The sequence below is a fragment of the Triticum dicoccoides genome, chromosome 1A (genome assembly GCF_002162155.2).
Source record: "Triticum dicoccoides isolate Atlit2015 ecotype Zavitan chromosome 1A, WEW_v2.0, whole genome shotgun sequence".
NCBI lineage: Eukaryota > Viridiplantae > Streptophyta > Magnoliopsida > Poales > Poaceae > Triticum > Triticum dicoccoides.
Genome location: NC_041380.1, coordinates 419,337,045 through 419,354,645, shown reverse-complemented (window position 1 = coordinate 419,354,645; position 17,601 = coordinate 419,337,045). Strand labels below are relative to the sequence as shown.

General features: G+C 48.3%; 6 protein-coding genes across 7 annotated transcripts; 4 read left to right on the top strand and 2 right to left on the bottom strand.

Moving 5' to 3' along the window:
- The first annotated feature begins 1,274 nt into the window (after positions 1-1,274).
- LOC119276866 (protein FAR1-RELATED SEQUENCE 5-like) lies at positions 1,275-3,469 on the top strand. The gene is made up of 5 exons (XM_037558041.1): positions 1,275-1,332; positions 1,430-1,649; positions 2,109-2,373; positions 2,469-3,159; positions 3,254-3,469. The coding sequence occupies exons 3-5, from the start codon at positions 2,347-2,349 to the stop codon at positions 3,448-3,450; spliced, it is 915 nt and encodes a 304-aa protein (XP_037413938.1). The 5' UTR covers positions 1,275-1,332; positions 1,430-1,649; positions 2,109-2,346; the 3' UTR covers positions 3,451-3,469.
- Positions 3,470-3,597: 128 nt separating this feature from the next.
- LOC119276856 (protein FAR1-RELATED SEQUENCE 1-like) lies at positions 3,598-5,133 on the top strand. Its single transcript, XM_037558031.1, has 3 exons — positions 3,598-3,711; positions 3,788-4,075; positions 4,161-5,133. The coding sequence occupies exons 1-3, from the start codon at positions 3,652-3,654 to the stop codon at positions 4,806-4,808; spliced, it is 996 nt and encodes a 331-aa protein (XP_037413928.1). The 5' UTR covers positions 3,598-3,651; the 3' UTR covers positions 4,809-5,133.
- Positions 5,134-7,176: 2,043 nt separating this feature from the next.
- Positions 7,177-8,243, top strand: LOC119353484. Its single transcript, XM_037620105.1, has 3 exons — positions 7,177-7,801; positions 7,896-8,042; positions 8,133-8,243. The coding sequence occupies exons 1-3, from the start codon at positions 7,520-7,522 to the stop codon at positions 8,241-8,243; spliced, it is 540 nt and encodes a 179-aa protein (XP_037476002.1). The 5' UTR covers positions 7,177-7,519.
- A 143-nt stretch (positions 8,244-8,386) lies between these two features.
- LOC119276834 lies at positions 8,387-10,752 on the top strand. Its single transcript, XM_037558002.1, has 9 exons — positions 8,387-8,559; positions 8,657-8,716; positions 8,807-8,983; positions 9,061-9,132; positions 9,249-9,449; positions 9,543-9,853; positions 9,931-10,111; positions 10,196-10,573; positions 10,654-10,752. The coding sequence occupies exons 1-6, from the start codon at positions 8,430-8,432 to the stop codon at positions 9,749-9,751; spliced, it is 849 nt and encodes a 282-aa protein (XP_037413899.1). The 5' UTR covers positions 8,387-8,429; the 3' UTR covers positions 9,752-9,853; positions 9,931-10,111; positions 10,196-10,573; positions 10,654-10,752.
- A 1,256-nt stretch (positions 10,753-12,008) lies between these two features.
- LOC119276824 lies at positions 12,009-16,084 on the bottom strand. Its single transcript, XM_037557991.1, has 11 exons — positions 15,946-16,084; positions 15,099-15,851; positions 14,856-15,008; positions 14,533-14,775; positions 13,994-14,333; positions 13,521-13,917; positions 13,256-13,451; positions 13,071-13,169; positions 12,732-12,988; positions 12,575-12,650; positions 12,009-12,472 (listed from the first exon to the last, which is right to left on the bottom strand). The coding sequence occupies exons 2-11, from the start codon at positions 15,849-15,851 to the stop codon at positions 12,329-12,331; spliced, it is 2,658 nt and encodes an 885-aa protein (XP_037413888.1). The 5' UTR covers positions 15,946-16,084; the 3' UTR covers positions 12,009-12,328.
- A 52-nt stretch (positions 16,085-16,136) lies between these two features.
- Positions 16,137-17,026, bottom strand: LOC119276842. 2 transcript variants are annotated; one of them, XM_037558021.1, is made up of 2 exons: positions 16,818-17,026; positions 16,137-16,701 (listed from the first exon to the last, which is right to left on the bottom strand). In XM_037558021.1, exons 1-2 carry the CDS (start codon positions 16,968-16,970, stop codon positions 16,405-16,407), a joined length of 450 nt encoding a protein of 149 aa, XP_037413918.1. In that variant the 5' UTR covers positions 16,971-17,026; the 3' UTR covers positions 16,137-16,404. The 2 variants fall into 2 exon arrangements, with proteins under 2 accessions (XP_037413918.1, XP_037413910.1); XM_037558013.1 differs by having other exon boundaries at positions 16,159-16,710.
- Positions 17,027-17,601: the final 575 nt, after the last annotated feature.

Below are 17,601 nucleotides of genomic sequence, written 5' to 3'. Positions count from 1 at the left end.
CAACCAAGCCTTTCTGGAGCATTACTTTCGTTGTTTTTCCACTGAGCTCCATGAACGTTATTTCATCACGATATTTTGCAAGCACGAAGATAATTCAACAATGTTTGTTGCCAACAGTTTTTTTTAAATTTGTTTACTATTATTTTCAATTTCATTCTTTACAAGGATGCAGTTTAGCTCAAGTGTAGAAACTCCATGTTCAAAAAGGACATGTTAGTGTCAAGCCCAATAGAAACTGCTTGTACTGAAAGAAATAGTCATAGTGCGCATCAAGCTTTAAAAAAAGAAGTTGCGCGACGAAGTCTTTCTAGAGCATCAATTTTTTTCCTCAAGCTCCACGAACATTATTTCATCATGAAATTCTGCACGCACGAAGATAATTCAACAAAGTTTGTTGCCAAAATAAAACAGGTTTTTTGAATTTGATTACTGTTATTTTTTTAATTTTTTCTTCTCAAGGATGTGTTTGACCTCGAGTTTAGAAACTCCATGTCCAAAAAGAATATGTTAGTATCAAGCCCAATAGAAACAACCTATACACAAAGAGAAAGTAAAATTAGCGCATCAAACTTTTAAAATGAAAAGTTGCACATCCAGGGACCTGGATACTTAAAAAAAACTTCTCCAGAAAAGTAGCTCAAATGCTCATGTGTGAACAATAAAATCTGAAGAAAATATATAAAATAACCGATTCTTATTACAAGAAACATGGCTTAGTTTTCTTCCTGGGTGTAAATTTCCGTGATGAAATAACATCTATGGATGTCTGAAAAAAATAGTCAAGAAATGCTTTAAAAATAGTCTTTTGGAGGGATGGGGCGTTTTTGGTCGTACTACCATATGATCCCATTGTCCCGCTCGTCCAGAAGGCCTGATCGGCAGGTGCGTGGCATTTAAGGCTCAGTCGGTGCGAGCGCTGAAAAAAGCCGTATTGCAAGCGGCGCGGGAGCGGAGACCGTAGAAGCGTACGCAGCTAGTATGCCAGTCCGTATGTCTGACACAGGTCGGACCCGCGCGGGGTGAACGGGGATGAAAAGCGGACCGGTGGTCTCGGTGTTGATCGTCGGTAGTGGACCATGGTCCAGATTTTTTCGACACGTACGATGAACTAAAAAAACGTGGCGTCACGGAGTACTCGCCAGACACATAACTCGGCCGGGTGACGTCGATCCAAAAGGCACGGGCGCAGGCTGGGGGGTGAGAAAAAGGGGCAGGGGAAAAAACAGAGAAGTGGTGTGCTACGATGGAAGTACAGGCGACTAGGGCGACGGCGGCGGCGGCGACAGAGCCGGCAGCGGCGCCCGGGGATTTCCCTCTGCATCCGGTCTGCAGGTACGTTCTCTCCATCGACTACACCGAGGTGGGCGCGGTGTCCCTCGCTGGGTGCAGTTCGGCGTGCCTGGATGACAGATCTGGCGGTCGTGTGCAGGTTGCCTATCTTCCGGTCGCCGCCGGGCTCTCCGGCAATTTCGCTGGAGGACGACGGGAGCTAGGTGCATGGAGGTGTATTCGGAGCTGCTGGGGATTCTTCAGTTGCTGCGCATGATAGTTGTGGGGGCGCCGGCTAAAGCGAGCGGTGACAGCGCGCCGGCGGAGTCCGACGAGTCGGCCGTGAAGCCAGATCCGAAGACGCCTGGATGGATTAGGAGGTACATGGCTTACAGAAATCAGTTTAGACCTCCAGTGTCCTGATTGTTTGTTATTTCGTCAGTACGACTAGGTATAAAATTATCATATATGTTCCTCAAGACACTGGGCAATTAAGCTTACGAATCTGGGCGATTTAGGGGGGATATCCATACAGGCTTTGTTTGGCTACTTTACTTGCATGACACAGCCCTTCACGTTTAGAAATTTAGATAGCATAGTTTCAGGTAGAAACAAAAAGGGAAGTAAAAATGTGGCAGGTGAGAGCTACCTGGGTGGGTTTAGAGTTGAAGATGAAGTCGTAATTGTATGATACTGAATGGAGCTAGACCAGGGGGAGGGGGTAGTGCCAGGGTGTGCAATTCCTTTACTTTGTTAGGGTGATAGAATAGGCAATAGGACGCAGTGGCGACGACATATCTTATGCCTGCGTTCTAATATTGCACACAAAATACATGCAGAGTACGTGTTGGCGCTAATCCAATCGAGAGGACACCATGTCCCGGGAGGATGGGTGCCCTGGAGAAATCCATCAGAGGTTTCGCGGAAAGATAAGGAGATGACGTGGTGAAGCCTGAACTTGGGACGACATTCGACTCACTGACAGAAGCGTATGACTTCTACAATTTGTATTCGTGGGAGAATGGGTGCGGCATCAGATACGGCAAGAGCAGACTGAACCCAAACAAGAGGAAAACAATGCAAGAGATTGTGTGTGGATGCTCGGTAAGTAGTTGTTTAAACAGAACACATCTCTCACGGATTGTCAATTACTGGCGCGTGCTGACGTGGAAACGCTGTTCTGTTTATGTTTGGATCAGGGGAAACCATTGAGGGAGAACTCACGGTCGTGTCGATGTGAGTGCCCTGCTATGATTAGGTTGTTAAGGACGTCCGACAATGGGTGGTATATTACTGAGCATAGAGTTAAGCACAACCATGTGTTGACTCCAAATTGTGGGGAGATGTTGCACTGGCCTTCTCACAAACACATAGATGTGTACACTAGGGACCTGATTCGGAACCTAAGAAAGAACAACATCAACCTAAGCAAGGTGTACAGCATAATCGGGGGGTTCTTTGGGGTGGTCGAGAATGTACCATTCACGAAGAGATCTTTGAGGCACCTGTGTGGCCAGATAAGCCGGGAGGAAGCTGATGATGATGTTCAGAAAACAATTGAGGTGTTTGATGAGCTAGGGGCAAAAGATCCGGAGTTCTTATTTAGGGTACAAGCGGATGAACAGAGCAAAATAAGGAATCTAATGTGGGCAAGTGGAGATAGTCGGTTGAAGTACAAATTTTTTGGGGATGTCGTGACATTCGGCACAACTTACAGGATGAACCTATACGATATGCCGTTTGGTCTATTCGTTGGGGTGAACAACCACTACCAGAGCATACTCCTAGGTGGGGTGCTGTTGAGAGATGAACAGGTTGAGAGCTTTGAGTGGGTGTTCACAGAGTTTGTGAGGATGATGGGCAGTGTGGCACCCCGAACCATACTAACGGGTGAGTTGGTAGGGCAATTTTCATTTTTCATATTTCTTTTTGGGTTCATTAGTGCCATCAATTATACTCACGCGTGAGCGGGTCAAAAATGCAGATCAGTGCCGGGCTATGGAGGTCGCTATTAAGAATGTACTTCCTAACACGGCGCATCGGTGGTGTAAGTGGCATGTGTTGAAGAAAGCCAAGGAAAGTTTGGGCGCAATGTTTGCGAAAAGAAATGAGTTTAGGCAGGAATTTCATAAAGTGGTGGACCACATGCTCACGGTAGAGGAGTTTGAGGAGGCTTGGTGACAACTGCTGGAGAAGCACAATCTGAAAACACACCAGTATATGACAAATCTATTTGAGATCAGAGAAAAATGGGCAAAGCCGTACTTCAAGGGTGTGTTCTGCGCCAAGATGACGAGCACACAGCGGAGCGAGAGTGCGAACCATATGCTGAAGAGCTACGTGCCTCCGGGTTCTCCGATGCACAAGTTCGTGAGGTAATACATGAGGTTGCAGTTTGACCGTGCATCGGACGAAAGTTACGAGGAAAAGCGAACGAAGCTGGTAAGTTAGCTGGTAAATAGGCAAGCAAATTTTTTTTTTGATTGTGACTAATAACTGAAGCATTCCGTGGACTCAGGGCGGTGTGGTGTTGCGAACGAACTCTTCAATAGAGATAGATGCAAGTAAGATATACACGCGGGCAATGTTCGAGCAATTCGGACAAATCTTGTACGAGGCTGGAGGCTATCGAGTAGAAGAGATCGAGAAGCACTCTCTGTACAAGGCGATGCACACCAGGCCAGAGAAGCGAGAGAAGTGGAGCAGAGTAGTCTTCATGGTGAAAATGCTAAGCGTCGGTGAGGAGTTCGAGTGCGAATGTGGTTTGTTCGAGCACATGGGCATGTTGTGCTGCCATGTTCTGAAGGTAGTAATGGAACACTGGATTTAATCGCGGCACGTCTCGCTGATAACTGCATATTAAGTGCCAATTCCTGTGTTTTGCATGCCAGGTGATGGACTACTTGGGGATGACAACAATTCCAAAGAAACACATAGTCAAGAGATGGACGAAGGATGCAAGGGACATTTTGCCTGAGCACCTGCAGCACTACCAGAAAGATCAGATAACGACTAGCACGCTCACATTCAGGCACAACCGAATGTACGTGCAAGCGCTAGAGCTGGTCAGGTTGGGAGATGCCAGTGTCGAGGCGTACGATACTTTGATGGGCTTGTTCAAGCAAGCCATGACTGTTATGGCACCGTACGACATGCAGAGGGACAGGCTGGGCCTGGAAGACCGTGGCCATAACAGGAAGCAAGCGAATGGAGTCGTCGGCAAACGGGATAATGTGGAAAAAACCAAGAATCAAGATGAGGGGAGCGCCTTGGCGGGCCTTGAACCTCCAGCTAAGAAGAGGAATGCAGGTCGCCCCACCAATGCTAGAGACAGGCCACCATACGAAGGGCTTAGCAAGAGGAGCAAATTTTGCAGTATTTGCAAGGTACCAGGACACAAGAAGACTACATGCCCGCAACGAGGAGACGCGCCGAAGGTGCCCAGGAAAGAAGGTAGATGCAGCAATTGTGGTGTGGCGGGACATAGGAAAAACACGTGCGACAGAGTTGGGGGCGACCAAGCTGATCAGCAGCAGTAGTGCGATAGCTGAATTTTTCTCCTAACTGTAGAAGCATGAGGCTAGAAAATCTTCACATTTCGAGATGAGAAACATTGTACTAGTGTTAGCAAACTAAGCGGCTGTCCCAATAAGGTGTTTGAAAAGTTTGGTTTGATATAAGGCGAACCGCGGTGTAGCTACATTTACCATCTGATATGTTTGTCCCAGAGAAAATACACGTGCGCATAGTATGGATGTCCTGAGAAGCTAGGTTGTTGACATCTGGCAGGCCATACAGTGCAGCGTGGGGGGAGGTGTGATCAGTTTGAGAGTTCAAAATTCAAACTTAGTGCGGGCGGGATGTCCCACCCGGAGTTAGTATTCATAGGGGGTGTGGGGAGGGGGATGGTGGTGTGTGGAAAGCCTTGACACAGAGTGAGTGCCGCTCCAGTGTGTTGTGTTGTTAGTAGTAGATCAAGCAAGAATGGCTCCATCCATCAGCTGGCCAAGCTCTGGAGTGCTCACCTCCGGCCTAGCATGGTCGCCCCCAACATTCATCAATGATGAGGTTAGTGCAAAAACCCAGGTCGCTGCTATGTTTCCGTGGTATGCCCACTTGGGTGGTGGCTGAAGGAAGTTGTATGTCATTGTCTTTCAGTTTGAAGCGTCTGAGAGCGACCAGTCTGTGGGCGGGGAAGAGGTGGAGCAGGTCGGGGGTGGCGACTCGTCGGAAGCAGGGCAAGGAAACAACGAAGCTGATACAGTGAGCATAACCGGGGGTGAGGATGAAGATTTTATGGATGAATGTGTTTGTTTGTTTGTTGTTTCCAATTGGTTTGTTGTTGCAGGAATCTATGGAAGGCCGGATCGGGATAAATGACGAGGTTGGCATCTGGGCTAATGCTGAAACAAATGGTGCAGATGCGGGCGCCGTGGTGGAGCTGCAAGAAGGTGGGGGCGAGCATGACCCAAAAGATTTGGAGGCAGTGCCCGAAGAAGACAGTGTGGATCTGCTGGAAGCAGGTGAAGAATCAGGGGTCCGCCCGACAAGCTGGGGAGAGGTGGAGGAAGAAGACGACGTGACCAACAGGGCGCCGAAACGGGCACGTACTTAGTTAGTGACGGTCATGCGTACTTTGGGTGTTAACTGCAGCATTTGAAAACAACAGGGAGGGGTGTGTGGGTCCAGTTATGGATGTACTATCAATGATGCATGCATGGTGCTGCAAGTCCACGTAGTAATAGCATCCGAGCTGTGTGGTTAGTGCAGGGCACTATATGTAATCAGTTGTTAATGACTGAAAAGAGTGCAACTGTAGTCTGCAATTAAAAAAATGTGGCATTTCCTAAGCTGGAGCATGGAAGGTATGCATGCATACAGGAATAATTGTTTTGTGAAAGCTGCATGTAGTATCGTGCAACTGCTAGTGGGACCAAAAGCAAAGGACGAAAAGTCTCAATGAGTGCATGCAGGCTAAAGTACGCAAGAAAGGCTTGGGATGTGGTGTTAACGCTTTTTGGATTGATTCGAGACATGCGATTTTCTTGTCATGGAGCTGTAGCAGTGTCGGGTGAACAGTACGAACAGTAGTTCAGTTCCTAAAACAGGCAAAAACACTGGTCCCGATGGGGCACCCATTTCTGCATTGGGAGTGCGCGCAGGTAGTCAGCGTTTAATCTGGAACCAGTCGGTGGATAGGACCATATGGCTCTACTGACACGTGAACCGGGTGTTATGGATTGAAAAAACGGGAGGAGCAAATGCACGTAAGAGCACAGCTACGAATGGCGTGTGGCGGGCTGCATTGCTCGGGCAGACATGCATGTCGTGCTATGAGACGTGTCGAAAAAAAGCAGCGGCTCACACACAAGAAAGCGCGGGGTATTTTCGCAGGCAATGGCGCGGTAGGCAGGGCCAGTAAGTGCTGCGAGAGAGAGGAAGAGTAATTGGTAGCTGGGCTGGGGTGGCGATAAAGAGACGCGGGGCTGCTCTGCCTCCTCAACAGTAGCCATTTGCTCAAGCACAGGAGAAAGAAAAGCAGGGGAATAGAGAGGGGGGAAGCGAGGTTGCTACAAGAACCCTAGGTTTCCGGCGTGAGCGCCGGCGACATCTGCGCGGGCAGACCGGCCAGAAGCCCTGGTGAGTACCTTCCCTAGTAGTCTCTACATTTGTTGCGCGCGTGGGGTGTGGGGCACTGGGGGGAGAACTCTAACAAGGTCTTGCTGGCATGTGCAGGCTGGTCGTTGATGGCGTCCTTTTCAGAGTTGGCCGCTGGTACGAGGCGGATGCGCTCGCCGGCAACGCCGAAGCGAGCCAGCTCGTGGGGGAGTTTGGGGCTAGGCGAGGGTTCAACCGAAGTGGAGCGAAGCGGATCGATGCGTGGAGTTTTTTCTGCGGCACCGCTGCTAGGCGCGGGGACGATGTGCTATCCAGTGGTGGAGAAGACGGGTCTGGCCCCGATGCTCACCGTCAGGGCCTCTGGACCGCTGGACAAGAACTTCTACGCGGACTGCCTCGCGTGGGTTGACACATCTGACCGTGATACCCTGCGTTTCGCGTTTTGTGACGGTGAGACACGTGAAATAGGTAGATCCGATGTGGAGAATATCATGGGCGTGGCTTCCGGCAAAAGGAAAATTGTCTTACAAGGCCCAAGGATAAGGGTAGGCTAGTAGAGAAGGTGCAAAGTGTGCTAGGGTTACCTGTGAACAGAAACAGGGGCATCAGGGTCGAAGACCTTAAAAAGGTTATGCAGATTTGTGATGCTTATTGCATTAACCGGGAGACTTGGAAGAGATGTCTGGCTGCATACACCCTGCTTTCCTGCTGCACTTTGGTCTCTCCAAGGGCAGCAAACGCAAACGTGCCAGATGAACTACTACGTTGCGTGCAGAATCCAGTTGAGATAGGTGAGTACGACTGGGCAGGGTACATACTAGATGTACTTCGAGCTAGTGCAGAGAGATTCCAGCAGGAGATGAATGAAGGAGCTCCATCCCTGACTTCTGGGGGGTCCAACTTGTTTCTGCAGGTATGTGCATGGTTTACTTGAATAATGCCTTGCATCTATGACTGTTGCATTTGTTACGTACCTTTTGCTAACAATTACTTTGGTGTGTGCTCAGCTGTACTGCCTGGAGTGGACAGATTTTAGGAAGCACAGCCTAGACACAGACTTGGTCCCCAAAATTGGTGCATATACAACTGAGAAGATCAAAGAACTAATCAAGCTGGAGATGCAAGACAGGTTGCTGAAGTCTCCACGATATAAGGTACAATACAATGCTGGAGTAATTAAATCATTGTAACACTGCTTATTGTACATAATTAAGGTCTGACAATCTGGACAACTTGTTTTACAGATGAGGAGTGTTGAGAGCATGGCCAGTAGAGCGAGAAGATTACATCCATTGATCGCAGGTGCCGGGACAGTAAAAGAGGTGCGTGCTTTCTCAGTAATTAGTCACTCCTGATTAAGGATGATGACGTTAACATTTAGCTACTCATTGGTAACCAATGTGACAAAAGAAATACATAAATATTTATTACAGAGGACGGTGCGGCTTGGAGGGGTGCTGGACGAGGATGTCATTCCCACGATAAAGAACATAGTACTCCAACTAGCAAGTGACTTGAACCCTGGGCAGGGTGAAGCAGTGATGAGCGAATGTAGGCGGGAGGCGCTCGTGGATGAAGCCCTTCAAGCAATCGACGGCACGAAGCCGCACATCCTGACAAAACTGCTGATGAGCATGGGATGCTGCAGTATGGCAGATATAGAGGAAATAGGTTAGTCTTGGTACCGCGTAGAAGATATTATGTGTAGCATTATTTGTGAGTGATCGGAACCGGAGTTAACTGACCTGAACTGGATTTCCTTCAACAGGAGATGAAGATACCGAAAGAAAGAACGGCACCGCTGTGACACGCTCAAGGAAACAAGCAGGTAAAAACTTTTGTTGTATTCCTGAAATCATGGAAGGTTCAGTGTTTACAAAGCAAAAAAGGAACTCAAACTCGTTGTGACGAACTGCAGCTAGAGCGGGGGGTGGTGGCGGAGGAGATGATGATTCTGCACCACATGGTACAACCTCAAGAGAGGCCGCGGTGGGGCTGATGCAACTGGGTGGTGAAGGTGGAGGAGAGCAGAGAAGAGAACCATATGACAACAGCAATGCAGATTCTCCACCAACTATGAAGACACGAACATCAGGTAGCCGGCGCCCTGCGCGGTGAACATATGAGAATTAAAATTGCTAAAAATTAAGGGTACTAACATAAATTTTGTAGGAGATTGCGAAACGGAGATGCAAACCATCCAGACTCAGGCAATAGGGGAGCGTGAGGTCAACGAGGGAGCAGGTGTGTAGCATATCGTAACCCTGATTTTATAAGAGCTGTACGTGGGCTTGCTCGTTTCTGTGAAACAAAAAATTGTGAAACACTATGAGGGTGCGCTGAAGCTGTAGCAGTTGCAGGTGCACGAGATGAGGGGTCAGCTGATGCAGAGGTGGGAGGAAGCATCACGAAAGGGGGCGCGGTAGGCACAAAGAGGGCGGCTATGCATAGACGCCTAAAGCCAAGAAGAGAAAGAAAGAAAGTTCGGTTCCTTGATGAAATACCTGATGGAAACATGGGAACTGACTGTGGTCAAGCTTATCCCGCTCTCGACAGTGAAGGTAAGTTGAACAGCATAGATAGCAACGGGTTTCGCTTCTTTTATTATCGGTGACAGGAGGAATCATTAGAGTTGTCTTGATGGTTACTTGCAGCTGCCAGGTGGGCAATGGTGACTGTACCATCAACAAGTCAGGCAGAGGAAGAACGCTCAGGTAGCCCAGGTCTGGGGGGCAGCAGTGGAATGATTGTTGTGCATGAGAGGAGGGGAACTACTGAATCAGATGATGGACAAGCTTCGAATGGTATGATAGGGGTAACTTTATTTTGGCAATTCATATGTGGGAGGGGATGTGGCGAGTAGTAGAGTAATGTGATGGTTTGAACGCAGCACACGTGATTGCGAACCTACACAATGATGAGTCCATGCAAGCTCCGATACATCAGAGCACAGCAGCGACTGAAGGTTGGATATTCGAAAAAGTTGTGGATTTCAAACTTTTAGTAGTTGTTCAATTAACCAATTTATAGCAATGTCAACAGAACCCGTTGCCCCGGCAAATAATTCCATTGTGGTGCAACCTGGGTTACAGCAAGTGAAGGTTGAGATGGAAGGTAAGTACCCTGGCGAATTAGGTCTTCATCACGAACAGCCTAGAGCAGAGCATGTCGTTGCTTTCTATGCACTGTTCAAGAGGTGTGCTGCTGAAGTTCTGCTCGGCAAGTAAGTTGTCACAAAGCTGATGCTTCGTTCAGAAAGTAACTTTTCCGGCAGTTTGGTGGAGCTGACATAAGTTTTTCCGTGCAGGAGATGGTTCATCCATGACTACCCAACGTGGATAATCCTTACAGGGGAGGAACTAAAGGAGCAGCTAGGTCCGGATGGAGCTGTTGACGGGCTTGGCATGTCAGCAATTTGGAGAGCTGTGATGTATGTGGAGAACAAGATGTACAAGGGATCAAACGTCAGGTGGCGTGCGATCCCCAATCCAAACCTGGCGGTAAAACCCCGAACTACAGGAAGACAATTCGCTCCAGTTTTTTGATTGCAAGATATGTGATATATGATAAACTGACGCAGGTTGAAATTATGAAAGTAGAGCGCCCGGATAACATAGACTTCCAGTATGTTAGGACGATGATATGCGAGGAATTTACAGGGTACAACCTACAGTCTGTGCGGCAGGTGACTGAAATCATGTACCGTGTCTTGTTGGTAAGATCATTGTGTTATGTTGTGTATTGACAAACAACTTTTGGTTGCAGCTGCTAATGCTGGTCCCTCTGCTGGAGACTTGGTCCGTTTATGCAATCGACCTCAAGGAAAGAGTTTTGCAGATCCTGGACCCGACCGATGCAACATCGATAAGGAATAAAACAAAGGAGATCCACTGGAAGAACGGCAAAATAATTCTTAGAGGTCTAGTTCGGATCATCAATGAATGCATCCCAACCTGGGAGATGGACAGGGTCGGGTGGAGTGTTGGCTTCAAGATAGATTTGTACGAAAGTTGTGCAAGGTAAAATAAGAATCCTAGCAAACCAGAAGCCGAGTCAATGTGTTATGAACCTAACGGGAACTGACTGATTTTGTTTGCGTGTGCTTGCAGTGAGGAGTCGGCCATGTACTGCGTGCACATCCTGAAGGAGTACAATGGGGTTGGGCTGGAAAATGAGATAACCCCGATAATCTTGAAGATGAACTATATGACATGGTAACCTGGTGTGGGGAGTATGGTAGCTTGGAACTGACAACATTTGAAATGTGCTTACAGGCAACTGCGAAATACCTACGGAAGAAGCTATGTTATGAGGTGTGCACACTGCGACGAAACAGGGGAGAGCTGCCGGCGAAGATGGCAAGCATGAGGCCTTCAAGGGCTGTGGATGAGAGCAAGCTCATCAAAATTGACTGAAACCTCAAGATTGAAGTGGAAATTTGAAGGTCGAAGTTTGGAAGATAGTTTTGGTGGCATATGGTCGATGAGAAGGCGTACGCGTGACTGGGGTTGAGAGCATTCTCATAATGCAACTAGAGCTATGTTGCAAGTTCTGCTGACAACCTAAATCCCCCCCCCCCCTAGTAGATATTTGGTCGACGGGTTGGTACCCGTGTAGACCATAGGCGAGCGAACGAACACCCCCTTTATTAAGACCTAGTGGTTGTAATATTGGTAATTCAGACTTGCACAAGTCGTGTGCTTAGTGGGACGGTAGTTTGCAATTTACATTTGCTTATGGCTACGTGATGGCGCGTGCGATCATGCATCTGCAAAAAGTTGGGTTGAGACACCTTGTCCCGGATAATCTAACCTGGAGCACGGGGTATGCACTCGAGCTTGTTGGTAAGACTTTGTCCATTGTCGGACATATTTGACAACATTACTTCCGAGGGGGAGTCCATGCGTCATCGTCAGGGACATTTGCATACATCGGTCCAGGCCATTTATCCTATTTAAATGAATTAGTTGGTCAGCACAGCAGGCATGAAGTGTAAAATTGTGATAGGACGGACGGTCATTCGGAGCTTGATTACTTGCTATACCTTGTAGTTCAGACAGATGTACATTGCCCGTGGTGGGTGCGGGTTGGGAAGGGTTGATATATGGCATGGATTAATGTAGTCGGTCCGTCCCAAAATTCTTGACATATAAGATTGTACATACGGTTGTGTGAAGTCACGTTTCAATCATAGATAAATTCGTATGTAGACTAGTTGAAGACCGGAATTTTGGGACGACCGGAGTACATCACCGTATGCAAAATAAGAAGCAGATAAAACCAAACAAGTAGGTTCGTTGATAGGTAGCATGCGAATTAAGGGCGCGGTCTGGTTGATAAAAAACTGTACAAGCCAGTAACAAAGCTCGATAACAAGGGATTGGGCGGGCTTCAGCCGGCGCAGGCAGCATTAGCAAATTTCATCAGATCAGGGGGCGAGCTACACAGCTGCTGAGGATGTTTGGTCCTCCATTTCCGGTGGTGCCAAGATACGCCACATGATGTCTGCTGGAACAAATGACTTGTTCCCTTGCAGCCTGAACAATTCGTAGAATGCAAACTGCCGAGTTCTGTCAATGTTTGCCTAGACATAACAACCAAAGGGACAACCATGTGAGATAAGGAGGTAAAACGGTCTGGGACGATGAGAAAGTGAAGGCAGTTAGCGGGGAGTGTCATGCCACACCTTGGTCAATGGAACCCTACACTTCTTGCCGTCGAAATGCTTCAAGAGGAGAAGAACGCATACTGCAGAGTCTTCCCTGTGGAATGCGGCAGGAGTGATATAATGAGTTTTGGAGATTTGGGCAAGATGTGGTCCGGGGTTGCAAATTGAAGCGTACCTCGTGATGAGTGTGTCAGCTACACGTTGGTACTTAGTGGACCATTTTGCTTTATCAACTGGCCACCCAGAGAAGAACTCTGTCAGACATGTAAACAGCCCGTCATGGAGTATTGAAATAGCAGCCTCGTGCCTCGCTTTAACTGAAGGAGTACAACCACTGGGTCCAAACATTGGGTCCAGGACATGTATGGTTGATGTAACCATGTCCCAGATGTATAGGACGCAACCATGAGACATTGACGATGGTACATAAAACTGGTGATGGATAAGGTTAGCGAAGAATGGAAATTGGAACAGTAAAGAATTTGAACACATATGAAAGGTGGAAGGTGTTAACCAGCTGGCAAGCATGCAAAGGGTACATGATTTCCGAGCCAATGAACTGGTCCTGTATGTGAGCTAGACGAGTGTAGTCGTGTCCTGCCAGAACAAGTGTCTGCAAGCACATATAAAGTTAAATCAGGTTAGTATTGTCCACAGAAGTAGGAACGAAAAAAAAGCTTGTCGATGGCAGCGTCATACGGCGAAATCAAGATCCATGAAGTGATCGTAGCTCATGTAAGGCTTGTCGGGGTTATCTTCCATGTACAGCTGCGTGAACCGTCGCAGGAGAGCAGAAAATAATTCATGATCGAGCTCGATTACAGCAAGTAATTGATGGCTGACGTCAGCACCTGTGACGGAAAGGTGGCGCGGGCTATTGTGGATGATCCAGGGACTGACACCAAATGACAGAATGGTTAGCGCAGGTACGGGATGTACTGAGGAATCAGATGTTCGGACGGACCTGTTAAGAATTTCAGGACTGGCGGTGCGTGTGAACTCCTGGAGTGATTGCATGAGGGGGGACCCTTTCGCTGGTGGGGGGCAATATCCTTTCATCCATGGATCAGATGCAAAACCAGTGGCGGTTACATATTTTCTCCTGGGAATGGCTCGAGTGGACGTCCCGAACAGATGAACATGAGGGGCTTGTGGAGGGAGCTTTTTGTAACGGTCCACCAAGGATAGGGCGACTGAGGCAGCAAACTTCTTGATGCTCTCGAACATCAGTGAAGCGCTGCCGGCTGGGGCAGTGTCAATGGAGGCAGGCCTGGCCCTCTTGTGGACTTGATTTGTGATCGGGTCGCTGCATGCCTGCTTAGCGTTGGTGTTAGAGTTGAAAACGCCTGAGTCAACGTCAACTGTGTACAATCCAGAAAAAAGAGTTCAGTGCGCACTGAAGAAAGAAGGAGGAGTTTAGTAAAGACCGGTAGTTACCTTCTGGATCGAACATGTCAAGGCGCCGGCCTAGGATCTTGTTACATGCTAGGGTTCTGAACTGGGCATTCACACCGGATGGCGGTTCGGTATTGCGATTAGTAGCTGCGACGGTTGGTGAATAGCGATGAAGGTAACGGTCGGAAGAATCACACTCATCTCTGACAGGGCAGTCTGTGAAACCTCTTGCTGAACAACAAACACATCGGGACCGTATGTTTGCGAAAACCTTGTCCGTGAATTGTATCATGTCGGCTTGAATGTTCTGCATGGCATTGTTGATGTGGAGAAGGGCCCGAGCGTTCTGTTGACGCATTAGTATGGCAAGAGGATCTCCAAACTACAAGAAGAGGTGGGCTGCATCAAAAAAAGGACAGACCCAGTGCATAGAAGCTCCCACACAAGGTGGGGTCTGGGGAGGGATTATAGGAACCTAGTCTTACCCCTGCAAAGTGCAATGCAGAGAGGCTGCATCAACTACATCGAAAATGTAATAATTGGGGCAGAAGAGAGAAATCAAGTTATGAATCTGGTCTTACCATCTGGGGGTAATGTCGCTGCACATGCTGACTGTATTCCGAAGCAGTGACTTTCCGAGCCGGGGTGAGCGGTGATGCAGAATTCCCGGCCCGAGAAGGCTCGCCCGGAACATTCACGCGCGACATAGTATGTGAAACACATAAATCCTTAGGGCGGTGTGGTGAATGGGCAACTTCACGACGTCGGTGGACAGAGCTAGTGAAATTACCCCTCGTATAGCAAACTAGTGAAGAGTCCCTAAGCTGTCGCACGTAGTCATGCAAACGAATTAAAGGAGAAAGAAAAATAAATTGCAACAAGGTACAAGTAGTTCGTGCCATACCGGAGCAGATGAGTATGTATATGGGGAAGAGCCAACATCCGTTGCCATTGTGATCATGCGCCATAATGTGTCCTGGTCAAAAACACTTATCCGAGGCATTGCATCATGCTTCTTGTTGAAGATCCCGAGATCCAAGTTGTCAAGGAAGAACACCTAGGAGGAGGCACATAAACAGAGGAGATGGTTAGTTCAGTTCGCAGCTTGGAGGTAGCCAAAATTGGATATTGTGGACAAAAAATGTACCTGCAGGAAGAGATGACAGCCGGTCAAATTGATTGTCTGTGTGCCCATAGCAATGTCCCTCCTTAGCTTCGTAACCGCGTCGATCAGGCATTGCAAGACGTACTCACACCAGTTGAACTGTTGGATCATTTCAGGATTAGCTAGAGCCCCCCAGAAATCAATTGTGGCGTAATTGTGCTTCGTAGACGGGGCTAGAAGATGTCCCATCGCAAATATGACAAAAGCTATCTGGAAAAAATCCTTCTCCAGCTTGCCAGAGTCCTCTATTATATCCCTCTTCAAGAAATCCTCTGCTGCTCTAAGGCTGTGAGCTCCAGCTTGGTCCATCCTAAGCGTGCACTTGATGAACTCAACTGAATCAGGGTTGATGTCTGCATCACGGCCTTTGACATCGCGACTGCCAGCCGGTACTCCGAACACCTTAGCTACATCCTCTGCCCAGAACCTCAACACCTTCTTCTCGGTGATGCATATAGCACGCCGATGCACGTCTACCTTGCTCATTAACCAAGAACTAAGTCTAAGATTCAACTTCTGGTACTTATGTAGCTTAAGTATACCTCCAAATCTGATCTCCTCCACCAGCCACTTCTTGTACTCGGTAAACCCCTCGATGACACTGACGACTTGCTTCACAGAGATCCTTGAAGTGTATGTCACACCTTCCTTGTTCAGATCTAAACCCTGGATCTGAGGGGCATGGTGCTGGTCAGCTGCATCATCATCTCCCTCGCAACTCCCGGAGCAAGACATCTGGTGGCAAAACAAACGGCAGCAAGCATGAGAGACAAGCATCAAAAATTGAGCGGGGATGGAGGGGCAGGATTATTGTTAGAGGGAACCAAACCTTGGTAAAGAAAATCGTCAACCTGGAGGAGAGGAGCTATGGTGGGTGAGGCCGGGTGAGGGTAGATATAGCACCACCAGAAGCACTGATGGAGGTGGGTGGTGGTTGGGGCAGCATTTACACGGACCGAGTAAGGTGTCTCCTAACTGTGTAAATGCACTGGACAGCAGGTAGATGTACACGATGGGATAAACCAGAAACAAACTTCCAGCGTGGAAAATTCAAGATAACATAATATTAATACGTCTAACAAATGAAGCCTGATTACATGGGGATCACACTGGAACTTAATAAAGCAGTGACAGCGAAGCTCAACTTGACTACAAACGTGATGACAAACTGACTCTGTGAACACACTATGCCCTGAAATCTAAACACAGAGCAGTACACTTGCGGCGCTACTAATACTAAGCCCGGACCACATTACTACATTCAGTGAGCTGCTGCGTGTGCACTACATCACTTGAAGTACACAATCGCCAGAATGAGGACGCATATGCCCAGCATGATGACGGTGACCATAAGGTTGGTGGCACTGAGCATGATAGCAACCCTGGACAAATCGCCGCTCGGCGCCGACGGCGTGGCGGGGGCGCAGACTTGCGGGGCGCATGGAGCAGGCTGTGTGCCGAGTTCCTGCCGAAGAGTGCGGTGAAGTAGTCCAGTGGAAGGAGGCGATGGCGGGGCGAGCAAAGCTCGAGCGCGAACGGCCTCCAGTACAGCACGGTACGACTCCTGCCATTCGAAGAAGGGGCACTGGCCAGACTAGGATGAAACCAAACAAAAAAACACGGAATAAGAACAGGTTGTGCTTTGAAAGGAAAACTAAAAATTCAACATCAAATCCGGAGATTAAGATTTAGGGATCTCACGCTCCGGAGGATGCACTTGTAGTAGCGGTTCCCAGGCCTCTTCCCACCGGACGAGATGTCGGTGAGCACTTGACGACCGCAACGGGGGCAGGGAATGAGCGGGAGCGGATCCGTGTCAACGGCCTGGGGGATCGAGGACGAAGACGACGCCATGGGTGGTACAGAGTTGGATGCGGTCGCACAGTGGATTGGGGAGGGGGAGGGGGTGGGGATGGCTAGCGACTATCTGTCGATGGGGAATAATAAATAACACGGAGGCTTCGGGGGGAAGATGCCGGTGACGGCCCACAATCGAGAGTACAACGGTCCACCTAGCGTGGTGCAAGACCGAGACCGTAGAGTGCCAGAGTTGTTGGGCCAATTTAAGGACTAGCGCCAAACCATGCAGGAACTGTGCAAAACAGAGCGCCCATTCGAAATACCACGTTAAATACTACTAGTGGCGGGCATCTCGAGGTGGACCGGCGGCCGAGATAATAGTACTATCTACCAGTGCGACCCATTTAACATTTTCGCTTTTGGAGAATCTATTTTATTATTTTTGCCCAGAGCTCCACAGACGTTATTTCATCATGAAATTTCGCACACACGAAGATAATTCAACAACGTTTGTTGCCAAAAAATCAGATTTTTTGAAATTTATTTACTATTTTTTATTGTTCACAAGGATGCATTTGAGCTCTATTTAAAAAAAGGATGCACTTGAGCACGAGTGTAGAAACTTCATGGCCAAAAGACATGTTAGTGTCAAGTCCAAAAGAACTGTTTGTGCTAAAAGAAACAG